The following is a 14,689-nucleotide window of genomic DNA, read 5'->3' as shown; positions in this document are numbered from 1 at the left end:
AATTAGAGTCTTTAAGGGATCCCTGAGTACTGATCAGTTGGGACTGAACTCAGTTCGCAAAAGTAGTATGAATAGAATAGTAAGAGGGTAGAAGCAAAAAAATTTCACTACTGATCCGATAATGTTAATCACAAATATTACTAATTTTAAAAAAAACACAAAAATCTAAATAAAAATTGAATTTTTGGAGCAAGGGGGAAAATTGGGAGGTGAAGAAGATGTATTTTCGCTTTCTTTGAGAAACAATTTTATAAATCGAACTCCTCAAATCCCACAAATATATTTCAAAAAATGAGTTGAACAAAATCTACACAAATATATTTCAGAAAATGGGTCGGACCAAATCTTGAGCTAATTAAAAGATTTAGCATGGACTAGGTACAATTTTTAAGTTGGTTTTGGAAGGATACATATGCAGCAGCAACTTAGTTGGCACTTGATTGAACATCTTGGTAACATTTCAAGTCTACTATCATAACAGTTATATCATCCAAACTCCCTCTTGTCACAGCTAGGTTTACAAGCTCCTTGCAAGCAGTCAGAAGCGCTGTACAAGTTGGTTTTTTCTCAACCAAGTCTACATTCTCATTGTGTGGAAATGGATTCTTCTTTATCTGAGCGCTTGATATTCTTCGAATCTTTGATAGAGGGCTTCGATTTTCACCATGATCATCAACTTTTTTCTGGTGGACCGAAGAAGTTTCATTTTTATGGCGGGTATGGTGTAACATCCTCTTCGTTTTAACCAATGAAACTCTTGGTGATCTTGTCACAGCAATGGGACTCGTGCAAGGACAAAAACTATCCCTAATCTCTGGTGCGGATCTCACAACTTGTTTAGTACTAGAAGAGCATAACTTTGTCACGACGTCTACTGCTTCTTGATTCGTGACCTGTTATTCATTACATCTGACTAATCAACTCGTGAAAATCTAAATTTGAATTGTCCAAACTTGGTACGTTCGATCAAAGTGTGCTTACCTCTTCCCAAAGCCCATCAGAAGCTAAAATCAGAAAATCCATATCTGGTTTTAAGTGCAAAATCTTTGTATCAGGCTCAGAGATCACCCAGTCTTTCAGATGGGCATCTCCAATACTTCTTGAAACTGCGAGTGTTCCATGAACTCTCCAAGCTCCACGATGGAACTCCACGTATCCACCCTGCGTCAAGATTCAAGAAAATGGTCGTCAGACAAGTTAAAACTAAACAAATCTACATCCAACTGATCCTTGAGTTTTCTTTTTGTTTGCCTTGCCTTAGCCTCTATTCTCCGTTGTTCATCCTCACGAGTAGGGCAATGATCGGTTGTTAGGCCTTGGGCTATTCCACTCCTACTCAAAACTGCTCTGCAGTCTCCCAAGTTCGAAACTAACAACTCCTGTCCTTGAATCAATGCAGTTACACAACATGCACCGCTACTGAATCCCTGCGAATTTGGCACCTAGTCGTTAAATTTCTTTGTTGTTATCCAAAAGAAATGAATGAACTCTGACTAAAGCGCTGTTTGCTTTTCAAGGACTTTTTCCAGTAAACTTCGGGGAACAAAACATTGTAATTGCCATCAAAAGTTGTCATGTTGAAAAAGTCTTCATTTTTCTATTCCTTGCGTAAACAGTCAAATCCTTCTAACAAGATTGCAATTACCAAGTATAATGAGAACATAAAATTCAGGACATCTTGCTAAAAAATATTCAGTCTGACGTAAAAAAATCAAATATGTAAGATGTTACCTGCTTCAGAAATTTTTCATCTGTTTTCAAGTACCCATCTTTGATGGCTTCTTCTCTTGCTTCACTTTCAGAAGCATTCTCCAACATTTCAAATATTCTCAAATGCAAATTCTCTGCCACAAACTCTGCAGCCTTGCTTCCTCCATGCCCATCATACACTCCAAAAAATTCCTGCAGCTCTCACTTATCATAAGTTCTTCCAAAGCATACATCTAAAAAAAAGTAAATGAATCAACTACCCAAACCAGTCGTCGATCGGGCAAGAAAACTAATTCCACAGTTTATATTTAATTCTTGTATAACTCAGTTTCACCTAAAAAACACTCATTCAGGTTGGTCCACATGAATCGGTCGGATAAACAGAAAAACATTAACAACATATGCCAGTCAGGTAAAAACAATAAAATACAAGCAAGATCTCATTTTGTCACTACCTTTTTAATCCCGTCCTTTGAAGAAAGAATCTTGTGGGCATCTTCCATGAACTTTTTTTTGCCCTTCAAAGAATAAACACCAACCCCATAATCACAGAAACCTTGATCACCGCCAACGCCTTCCTCTTTAGGCTCACATTTCTTGAATATATCAGTAGGGATTTCTTTTAAAACATTTGGGATCTCAATCTTGGGGGGTCTCTTTCTCTTCAAAGAACAGGAAATCAATCCATCTGAGTTTAGCCCACATATTTTTGCTCTTTCTTTACTTGAAGTAAAAGAAGTATTCATTGCATCCATAGATACTTCACTGGTTTCAGTGCTTGGTACCATCATAGTAATGTTGCAAGAGAATGAAGATGATTTGATATATGATGAATACTTTATTTGCTTTTCCTGAGAGGATTAATTATATACACATATATATATAACGGCTACAACATTTGGTTGGGTCAAAGACAATATATAATAAATTCACGGCAGGTTATTTTATTGGGTCAAAAGTTGCTGTTTGAAACATTGAATTCTTGTTTCCGGAGCCGTTGGGAATTAAGGAGAAAGCTTGAACTGTTATATTGGTTATTATACATTATGGCAACGGTGGCTGGCTCCAGCTATATCACGGGATTGGGAAAAGCAATCCTTTTTAAAATAATGAACTTTTTTTTAAAAAAATATAAAAATTGATGAATCCATTTTGTAAGAATTATATAAGTGGACCAATTTTTTTGTTGAGATGGATAAGCCTGAAAAGAAGAAGAAATCTGATTAAATTAATTAAAGACATTTCATTATATTAGATATGTGAATATATAAATTTTTTTGCCAAAAAAAAAAAAAAAGAAACTTTATAGTGTAAAAGAATGGTAATAGACCCTCGACTTATTCAAATATCAGAGTCGTAGTTGCTTTGAATAAAATAAAAAGGAAACCAGTCTCAGAATTGATTTTGTCATAATAAAATTTTAAAAAATAATTAAATTTAAAATACTTTTTGTAGGATCGAGCGCTTGTCGCTTTACCAAAAACTATAGCTGGTGGTAATGATGCAAATCAAATCTTTTTAAACCGCACAGCAACTCAAGCACCACTGTTCGATCGCTCTACCAGGCAGGGATAATTAATGCACCCAACAATCTCTCGCCCAAAAATTGCAACGTTGTACCAAAAGCTATATCTGGTGGTAATGATGCAACTCAAATCTTTTTAACCCGCACAGCAACTCAAGCACCACGGTTCGATCGCTCTACCAGGAAGGGACAATTTTTGCACCCAACAATCTCTCTCCCAATAATTGCAATCTTTGCAATCAATGAGAATCGAACCCGTGATCTTGACTATGATACCAATTGTAGGACCAATCGCTTGCCGCTTTACCAAAAACTATAGCCGGTGGTAATGGTGCAACTCAAATCTTTTTAAACCGTCCAGCAACTCAAGCACCACGGTTCGATCGATCTACCAAAAAAGAACAATTATTGCACCCAACATTCTTTAAAATGGCTACCTCATAAATCAATTCCCAACGTAAAAGGGTTTTTTTTTATTGGGGACAAAATTCAAGCTACAAGATAATAATTAATTAAGCATATCTATACAGATTATTTGGAAAGTTTCAAATATAGTTTGGGTCACCAGTTTACCAGATCTTTAATTAGGCCCATGCCCAAGTTAGTATTTCCAAAACTGGTGACAAATCCTTCTTTGGAAGGAGGAGTTATTTTTCTCTTACCTCTTCAAACTTTCGAATTTTGGTAATTGTTGGCTTGAACATCGTACGTTTACGTTAAGACTTTGTTCATAACGTAGGTAACACGATTCATTATGTTTTCTAGGTTTATATGAACGACAGTTGTGTATCCAAATTCAACTATTTAGCGTTCGTCTGAATCTTCGTACTTCAAAAAGTTATTTTATCTGACTACGTCAAACGAAAACCAAAATTATTATAAACTAAACTATTTGTTGCTTTTGTTTCATCTTAATATATGTATTTTTCTATTTTTTGTTAGATCAGGTGATGTTATTCTATTCTTATTTTATAATTTATCACATGTCTTGAAACTTTGAGAAGAAATCTTGTTGCCTTTTTTAATATTGGTTTCTTGAGTGATAGAACAGAAGAGATTTCATGTTAGTCCAACCTCTCTATTATAATTTATATTTATTAATGGCAGATAATACACAAAATAAAATTATTAATCAGATTTATACTAACTCCAATGACACTTTTGGCCCTCAATCGATCCCCTCCAAAATTTAAGATCAACACTGCCATGCAAATTAAAGCACCCCCTTTTACTATCTCTATCGGGTAGTGATAGGTTGACTTCTTGAGGACTCGCCATCGCGATTTTGTTTTCGTTCTTATTTTTATTTATTTATTTATTCCATTTATTTTTATTTTTATTTTATATAATTTAAAAAATTTATTTTTCAAAATAAACATAAATTAATATTTTGTTTTTATCTACACAACATAATTACAAATCAAATAATATCTTTATATCATAGAAAGTATGTTGTTAATAATTTCTTAATTGTGAGATACGATTTGTTTTAGAGTAATGGTATTGGCAGTATTTCGCACTCCATTTAATGTGTATAATTCGTCCACAAGTGGAGTACAAATAACAACACATTTTTATTTTATATCGAACTATAATGATATTTTGGTAAATTAGTACTTTTTACATCCCAAAAAATTGGTTAATATTTTGTATATTCATTCCAAAACTAGGGATAAAATATACATTTTAAGATCAAAATAAATTTATTTTTGTTATTGAATATTTTATTTAATATATGATAAAATATCATTAGAAAATATTAAAATTTTAGGTTGCGCTTAAGAAGATGGATTTGAAATCCATGAATTTAGATTATAGTTATATCGTTTAAAATAAAACAATAGATCAAATCTTAAATCAACATCATACATATTGCATATAGCACAAAGTAGAATAATATATTTCAAATTATAATTGGGTTAACGTGAAATTCATCATAATTAAAATGAAATATTTTAAAAAAACAGCAATTCAAAAGCAACATCAGTTATATATTGTTTCGAGTTAAAAGAAAATTTGTTTCAACTTTTGACCATTAAAATACAAAACAAATTGCCAAAAAAAAAAAAAAAAATCCTTTAATTGAAGGCAACTTTGTACGTACCGTGCCCATAATTTCGTCACGAGGATGATATGAAATAAATGAAAAATACAAGGACTATTTGAAAAGAATATCAAATGTGTGGGGGACTAAAAAGAAAATTACCCCATTAAAAAACATCTCGAACATTCCATTCCTCCTCCCATTCGCCGCAAAAACTCAATCCCATCTCTCCTGCCGCGCATGGACAAAGTTAGCTTCTACCGGGCATTCCACGTGGCGCTCGCCGTGGTCTGCCTTCTTCTTCACAAGCCGATCTCCGTTTCTGTCAAGATGGCGGAATACTACGAAGATCAGCATCCTGAAGGAATTCGCTATTCGAAACTGCTGGTGGTTCTCCAGATCTTCATCTTGGTGCAATCTGGTTTCGCGCTTGAGGAGGTGCTTCGTAATTTTTCCTCATCACAGAGGGAGCGTGAGGAGATTCCTGATCCGGAGCTGCGCCTGCTGTTGAAGCATTTCTTGAGTAAGTTTTTTCAGAGGACTATGAGTATGCTTATTGGGGCGTGCAGCTACCTGTTCTACGTAGAAATGTTGGGCAAGGATAAAGATGGAGTGGTCAAAGGTGGAATATTACCCTTTTTGGTCGTTTTCATTGCTCTAACCATATACCAAATCGTTTCTTTGAGACATAAGTACTCGAGTTAGATCCAGGTTTCGTTAATTCCACTAACTTCTTCTTTTTTTCATTCACTGAGTTGTTTTTGTTTTAGTACGTAGGAATGGTGATACTCTAGCTAGTTTCAAATTTCAATCAAATGCATAGTAATTGTTCGAATGCGATTGGGGGGGTGGTTACTGTTTGATCTTGAAACTTTGAGAAGAAATCTCGTATCAGTTTTGTTATCTTTTTTGAAATATTGGTTAATTTGTTGAATCATAGAACAGAAAAAGATTTCTTGTTGAGTTTGAGCTTGAGTTTGTTTTGGTTTCTTGAAAATGAAAACTACTGTTCTTGGATTGATCAGTTTTCTAAATTGAAATTCTACTAAATCAAATCGAAATACATGCATGATTTTGTTTTAATATAAACACTAGTTTAAATAAATAATTGATTCATATTATTTTTCCCCTTCGAATATGCTTCCTTTATTGTAAATTAAAATTGGGCACAATTGTTTTTTCAAATAATAATAATTAATATTTTCATATAAAAATAGATAAAATCCCGCAGCATTTATCTTGCACCGCTGGGGACAAGTTTCGTGGATATGATAATCCACAAAATGATTACACATATAATTAATTAAAGTATCAAAATTTCGAATGAAATACACTATATTTATCTACTACGATATATAGTTAGTTTAACTGATAAAATAACTACGTACTTAAAAAGAACTTTTTTAAATAATCATCATAACTAATTATAAATAATTTATAAAAAAAATCATCCGTAAATTATTTTAATTTACATATAAATTGTTATAATTTATATGCTCATATAACCGTAGTTTAAATAATAATAATAATAATAATAATTGTACGAACCGAATTAAGCAAGCCATGAGATATTTTATTTCATATGCATAGAAATTAAATAATTAATCAGAATTAATAGTGGAGCAGATAAAAGTTGAAGTAACAGACTGAGTGACAATCATCGCAAGGGTTTGGACTATATTATATATATGTTTTAGACTCGCCCATAATCATCGCAAGGGTTTGGACTATATTATATATACTTACTATGGTACACAACTTTTCTTTTTCACTCATCACATGTGGATTGGTGGATTTTTCATAGTTGGTGCTGCTGCGCATGCAGTCATTTTTACGGTAAGAGACTATGATCTAACCACTCGATACAACAATCTATTAGATCGCTCCGATGGCCCGACGAGTCATCTACTTAAAAAAGACCCTTCCTGCCGTGCGCTCTTCCTTAAATTATTCGATCATGCAATACTTGTTGAATACAAAGAAAAAAATGCATTTCCCTACTCTCGATGTACTGCTTATTCACCTTCCTGGGATCATAGCTTTGCTTCATTGCTCTAAAAATAAGCTTTGAATTGAATGAATGAATTTATAGAAATTGCTTAATGGGAGACCGGGCTTCGTGCTCATTGGAAGTCCAATTAAATGTTTATTCCTTTCCCGTCGGAAGCAAAACCAAACAATGTCCGCCTTCTTGTACTTTTGTTTATCTATCGATAATAAGAAACTCGATAGATTGAATCAAGTCTTTCTTGTTGATCATATCCTTCTCAGAATCTCCATCTTATAGAGACATCTCTAGCCACCCACGCTATGAGAGCTATTGCACGCAACAATGGTGAAGCTAAATAAATGGGGGGACAGGCCCTATCAAAATGGTATCCTTGAGTGCCTCTAGGGTTGTGTAGATCATTAACTTGCTTGTAACTTGATTTTTATAACCACCCAGTTCCCGCAAAAGTTAGCCCTTGAAATGTAGATTTTTTTTTAAAATAACAAAAATTCAAAATTCGTGTGAATGGGGGAGTTTTACATCCAATATGATGAAAATTTTGAGGCTCAAATTCGTCCGAAATAGATATGTTCGAACTCGAGCTTGATTTGAAACTCGAAAAATTTAATTTTTTAATTTCAAGTTCAGTTCGCATTATGGCTCAACTTCGAGTTCAACTCGAAAGATTCGAATATGTTCACGAGCTATTTGAAATATTGTTAAAAAATAAATATACGAAATGCCTTAAATCTATTTATTTAATATATATTTATAAAAATCAAGAAATGTGAACTATTAAATAATTTAATTTAGGCTCGAATTGGACTAGAAAATTTTTTTTAACATATTCAAGTTTGACCCAAATTCGAAAATTCAAACACAAATCAAATGTTTTTCGATTTTATTTGAAATAGTGTGAACCAACTCAATTCTTTTATAACCTAGTCTATGGTTCGTTTTACACTATATATATTAAAATTTCAAGTAACATGACTATATATGATATATATGGGCGAGTCTAGATAAAAGGGCATGGAATACATATGGTGAGCTACAACAGTGGTTGAAGAGCCTAACATGGTTTCGACATGTACTACAAAAGAAAGAGAAAATCCACTTCAGATAACCACGCTTCTGCTAGGCAGCATGTGGAATGGCCTCGTCGGACCTTTTTTTTTTGATATATAATCCAAGTCAAGAGTAGAGTTACGGGAACAGCCGGTATGATCCGAATGCTAGATGTGATTATTATGCTTGGGCAATATAATCGTCTTTCTTTTGATTCTGCTGGAATGTCTTCCTCAAACATGTTTCCATGAAGATCCAAATAAATCAAGTATAACAAATTACCTAAAGATTCTGGCGATTACAAGGTCAAGAAAAAGGATTCCACTCAACTCTCCATATTGATGGAGCTTGGATTCTCTATGTAATGTATAGTTAGCTTTAATGATAGCTTCACGGGTTGATGTAACACTACAACAAAAATCATATTTAACAACACATCAAAGACAACGGTCTTAACAAAAACCGTTGTCTTTTTACTTTTAACAACGGTTTTAACAAAAACCGTTGTCGTAGCCTAAAAAAATCCGCTCAAAGACAACAGTTTCTTTAAAACCGTTGTTTTTGATATATCTACGACAACGGTTTTTAAAAACCGTTGTCTATGAGCGTTTTTTTTTTTGGACTACGACAGCAGTTTTTAAACTGTTGTCGTATAAGCGTTTTTCTTCAAGCTACGACAACGGTTTGTAAAAAACTGTTGTCTTTCAACTGGTTTTTCTACAAATTTTGTTGTCAATATTAGATTTCGCGACGACCTAAGTAAAATCTGTCGCTAAATTTAGCGACGGTTATACTATACCGTCGCTAATGTAAATATTGCGACGGTTTATGTATACCCGTCGCTAAAATTTGCGACGGTTTTAAGTAAAACTGTCGCCGATGTAGATATAGCGACGGTTTTCCAAAAACGGTCGCTAACTTTAGCGACGGTTTTTGTATAACCGTCGCTACATTTAGGTACGGTTTTATTAAACCGTCGCCGATCTATAATTAGCGACGGTTTATATTTAAACGTCGCTAAATAAAGCGACAGTTCTTATAAAAGCGTCGCTAATTTTAAATCGGCGACAGTTGAAAAAATAACTGTCGCTAATTGCGACGGTTTAATCAAAACCGTCGCAAACTGTCTATAAATATCCCAACCCTCAGTCCATTTTCTACCATACCACTTCACAACACTTAAAATTTTTCTCACTTACACAATTTCCATTTCGTTTTTCTCTTTAAAGATTAATAAATTTTTACCACTTCACAACATTTAAAATTTTTCTCCCTTACACAATTTTAATTTCGTTTTTTTTAAAGTTTAATAAATTTTTAAAATCAAGAATATAATATTTTCGACTGAAATTTTTTTTTATTTTACTGACAAAAATAGCGACGGAAAGTATAAAAGACCGTCGCTAATATTAGCGACGAAATTTAATTAACACCGTCGCTAAATTTAGCGACGGTGTATAAAACCGTCGCTATTTAGCGACTATTTTTATTACGACCGCCGCTAATTTTAGCGACGGATAAGTATGATTTCCGTCGCAAATTTATTTGCGACGGTTGTTTAAAAACCGTCGCAAATTGTAACTACAACGACACTCCAGAATCGTTGTCTTTTAGCGAATTCTTTAACCACATGACCTTTAACAACGGTTTTGTATACCTACGACAACGGTTTTTCACCGTCATCTTTAGACGTCTACGACAACGGTTTTTCACCGTTGTCTTTGAGCACACCCTTTAACCACAGAGCTTCTAACAACGGTTTTAAAAGACCTACAACAACGGGGAAAAACCGTTGTCGTAGGCCTTTTTTCTTGTAGTGTAAGTAGAAAAAAGCTAATTCGCAATAGAGTTTTAAGCTAATAAATGTCTTTGGAACTTAATCCCACAAAATATTATAGTTAAATTTGTTAATATACCATTAAATGTAAAAAAACAAATATTAACATATAATTTTTTTCTTTTATTTTCATCTTAATTTATATATTTTATTTCCAATTTTCTGAAACATATCGTGTTTCGTTCCTTTTTTTTTGTTCAATATATTTTTAAAATTTATATTATAACTTAAAAAAGTTATTTATTGAAAATAAAAATACAAAAATTAATATTAAGTGTTTATCTATGTAACATAATTAGAAATAAAATAATATCTTTATATTATAGAAATTATGTTGTTAAAAATTTCTTAATTGTGATATTCTTTTTATTTCTTTTTATGGAACTATAATAATATTTTGGTGAATTACAATTTTTTACATCCCAATATGTAATATATTTTCGTGAGAAAAATGGACCCATATTTATTATATCCATACTGAAAATTGAGATTAAATATAAATATTTTAAAATCAGGAAAAAATATTTTATTTATATATGATAAAATATTATGAAAAAATTTTTAAAAACTGAATTTTGAAGTATTGTGTTTGGAGTTTAAAGGAAATTTGTTTTAATTTAATTGTTTACCATATCCTTTAATTGGAGGAAACTTGTACGTATGCCCATAATTTCGTCACGAGGATGAGATTAAATAAATAAAAAGAACATGGACTAACTTGAAAATAGTAGAAAACTTTTGGGGACAATTAATAATATTTACCCCTTTAAATTAAACTAAACAGTCTCCAACATTCCATTCTTTTCTCCCGTTCGCCGCAAAACCTCAAACTCTCAGGCCGCGCATGGGCAAAGTTAGCTTCTACCGGGCATTCCACGTGGCGGTCGCCGTGGTATGCTTTCTTCTTCACTGGATGATCTGGGTTGCTCAAGAGACGGCAGAATACTACGAAGATCAACACTCCGCAGGAGTTCGCTACTCGAAATTTCTGGTTTTACTCCGGATCCTCATCGCCATGCAATCTGCTTTCGCCCTGGAGGCGTTTCTTCCTACTTTCTGGTCACGTAGGGAGCGTGATCAGATTCCTGATCCGCAGCTGCGCCTGCTGTTAAAGCATTTCTTGAGTAAGTATTCTGAGAGGAATGTGAGGATGATTAGTATGACGTGCAGCTACATGTTCATCCTAGAATGGTTTGGCAAGGATACAGATGGAGTTATCAAAGGCGGAATTCCCTTTTTGGTCGTTTTCATCGCAGTGACCATATACCGAATCGTTTCTCTGGTTCGTCATCTTCGAGACTTAAATGTCCACGAGTAAGATTCAAGTTTCGTTCCACTTATAACTTTTTTTTTGTTTTAGTACGTACGTACGTAGGAATGGCGATAGTACTCTAGCTACTTTCGTTTCAAATGCATGGTTACTGTTTGCTTGATCTTGAAACTTTGAGAAGAAATCTTGTTGAATATTGGATATAAAGATCGAACAGAAATGCATGATTCTGTTATTTTGGTTCTGATTCCGTTTGAGTTGTTTTGGTTTCTTGAAACTGCTCTTGGATTAGTAATTTTTCTAAATCAAATCCAAATAAACAAATCATTGAATCTCTTCACATAAAAATAGATACCAAAGTCTCTTGGGATCAAAAAACTTTAAGAAACAGACTTGAGTATATATAGAGACAATCATCGCAATGCAAACCAATAGTAACTCCAATTACAATTTTGCCCTTCGAAAATTTTTTGAGTGAAACGGAAATGGAAATACATTTTTTTCAATATTTCATATGTTTTCGTGAGAAACAGCGACCACTGTTTTATTTATCCATACCCAAACTTGGGATAAAATATAAATATATTGTTGAGTTAAGAATAAAATATTTTCCTTATTATATATTTTATTTATATATGATATTATTGTGATAAAATTTTATGTTGATATAGAGAAATATTGCATGTATAGTTGAAAGAAAAGTGTTTTAAATTAATTTTTGAACCATTAAATATTAAAAAAAAGTTTGCAAAAAACGAAGGAAACTTGTACGTACCGTGATCATAATTTCGTGACCACTACCAGCATGAGATTAAATAAAAGTAAAAAAATACAGGGACTAATTTGAAAACAATACCAAATGTTGGGGGATCTTCCGCTCCATCGTAATGACTCAAGTTCGAATCTTTCTATCTTCTAATCGATCCGTGCACGTATAATCTCAAAGAAATTCTTGAAGTGGAGCTAAACTGTTAATAAAAACAAATGAAAAATTGCAGCCAATTGAATAGAGAGAGAATTGGATCAAAATATTTTGCACAATTGTCCAATTGAAATGAGCTTGATTTTGTGATAGTTTCGGTGGAGTCCAACTCGATTATTAATTTAGATCAAACATGATTTTTTTTTAAAAAAAAATTGAATTTAAATGAAAAATAGCATAATCATAGAACAACGACAGTTGTGTCAATTTTCTAAATATTTAAAAGAGTGGGGTTTTAATGAGATGATCTCACGCGAGACAAATCGACATAATCTATACTTTGGTGTGCTCATTATATCTATATTATGGCGATTATTTTACCCAATGACTTTCCAAAAAAATAATTGCACATTAAATTAACCAAAATATCAATTTTTTTAAATTACCCTACGTACATCTACTTATACTAAATTATTTTTAACTGCTGATTATACACAAAATAAATACATTCTAAAAAAGTTGAAACAATTTATGTTGGATATATCTTATTAATCTATATATATGTAATTATTTTTAATTTTAATATAATTTTTTTGTTTAGTTTTAAATAATAATATAATATAATTGTACGGCCCAGAAGTCGAATGGGGGTTTTTATTTAATTAATGGGAGATAGGTAGGATAAAACTGGAAGAAGCGGAGTGAGTGATAAGGTAGCCAGCAATTGAGCCCTGGTGTGTCGGACGGATTAACATGAAGCGGATCGAGAACATCGATTACAGAAGACGCCATTCCAGTTGAAGCTGATTGTAGTACACTCGATTCGAAGAAGATACAGATCCTTTAAGCAACGAGGATCGAGTAATGAAAAAAAAACAAATCTAAAGGAAAAGCTCTGATACCATGTTGAAATCAAAAAATGGAGAGGGAAAAACAGTAGAACAATTGCTCCAGAATTTCAATATGAAAGAAAAATGTTGTTCTAACTACTAACCGACAACTACCCTCTTATATACAAAGCTAAAGTGCTATATCAGAAAAACACGTTTTTACAAAATAATTAATCTCTTTTAACACAAACCAATAAGTAGATAAAATAATACATAAATATGATAAATTTAAGTCTGATGCATTAATTCTCATATTTATAAAAACATAAAAATCTCAAAATTACAATCTTTATTTGTTTTTGCAACTAGACCACATTAAAAAATACTAAATATTTGTCAAATCATTGTATGTATTTTTATTTTAAAATAATAAATTAGGTTTATAATTTAGATGTTTATTTTTAAATTTTAATTATGATTAAGGCCCAGTCCGGATTTCCAGCGCCTTTGTGTGGAGCAGCTCGATCTCTTTCGGCGCATCTTTAATCCCGATGCTGTTCTATCGGTATGGTGGATAATTATAATTATTAATTAAAAGTACCACGAGATCATGGTCTTGTTGAAGTCACTTTGATGAATTTGACATGCAATCACCGAGGAATACTCATTTTAACAAAACTCTGTATTGGTAATCTTAGGAGCTTTTGTGAAGTTGGATGGCAGTTATGCTGTAAAGTACTTTTGTTTTCTGGTTATTTTCGTGATCTTACACAAAATATATCAATGTCTCAATTCTCATTTCAGTTTTGCAATTATAGAAACTTCGCGTATCCAAACAAAATAAGTAATTTTTTTTGGTATTTGTAATGAAAGAGTCTTGATTGGTGAGAACTTGGAACATAGCTCTATGGTTGCTCTTACTTATTGAAATAAAAGCAAACTAGCACTTTTATTTGATTTTTTCTGGTTAACAAGTGCCTAGTGAAGATGGATGTAGTTAGATATTTGTTTGGAACATAGAAGAACATCTAAAGTTAAATGTTCTTAAATTTTTTATTGCTGGTAGCGAACATTATTTTTTGTTGTGATGGGTTGCAATTTGGAAAATTCTATTTTGCTATGAGAAACCTTTGGTATGCAAAGTCTTCTGGTGATGTTGGCCAAACAGTATAAAAGAAGAAGCATTAAATAGATGTATAGAACAATAGAAGTGGGCAAGTATTTATTTATTTTTGCCAGTATTTTGGAAAAAAAGGAAAAAATATAACATTAGTTACGATTCAGTTGGCACTATGATGAAATGTTAATACTTGAGTGGTGCTACAAAGTAGAGTTCTGATACCAAGTAACTTAACTGTAGGTCTATGTCAGGCCGGGTTTTTTTTATAAATAATTTTTTTAAAAAAATTATTTCAAAAATAATTCAAAAAATTTTTTTTGCATGAATACTGTGATCCGTGCTTACGCGAAGCACGGATACTAGTCCACGTGAG

General features: G+C 32.6%; 1 protein-coding gene across 1 annotated transcript; it reads right to left on the bottom strand.

Moving 5' to 3' along the window:
• Window positions 1–263: 263 nt before the first annotated feature.
• On the bottom strand, window positions 264–2,570 carry LOC140990028 (probable protein phosphatase 2C 14). Its single transcript, XM_073459615.1, has 5 exons — window positions 2,166–2,570; window positions 1,732–1,902; window positions 1,257–1,427; window positions 982–1,161; window positions 264–893 (listed from the first exon to the last, which is right to left on the bottom strand). The coding sequence occupies exons 1-5, from the start codon at window positions 2,499–2,501 to the stop codon at window positions 426–428; spliced, it is 1,326 nt and encodes a 441-aa protein (XP_073315716.1). The 5' UTR covers window positions 2,502–2,570; the 3' UTR covers window positions 264–425.
• Window positions 2,571–14,689: the final 12,119 nt, after the last annotated feature.

This window comes from Primulina huaijiensis, chromosome 12 (genome assembly GCF_012295235.1).
Source record: "Primulina huaijiensis isolate GDHJ02 chromosome 12, ASM1229523v2, whole genome shotgun sequence".
NCBI classification, from domain to species: Eukaryota; Viridiplantae; Streptophyta; class Magnoliopsida; order Lamiales; family Gesneriaceae; genus Primulina; species Primulina huaijiensis.
The sequence above is the reverse complement of the archived record's forward strand: the minus strand, read 5'-3'. Positions and strand labels throughout refer to the sequence as shown.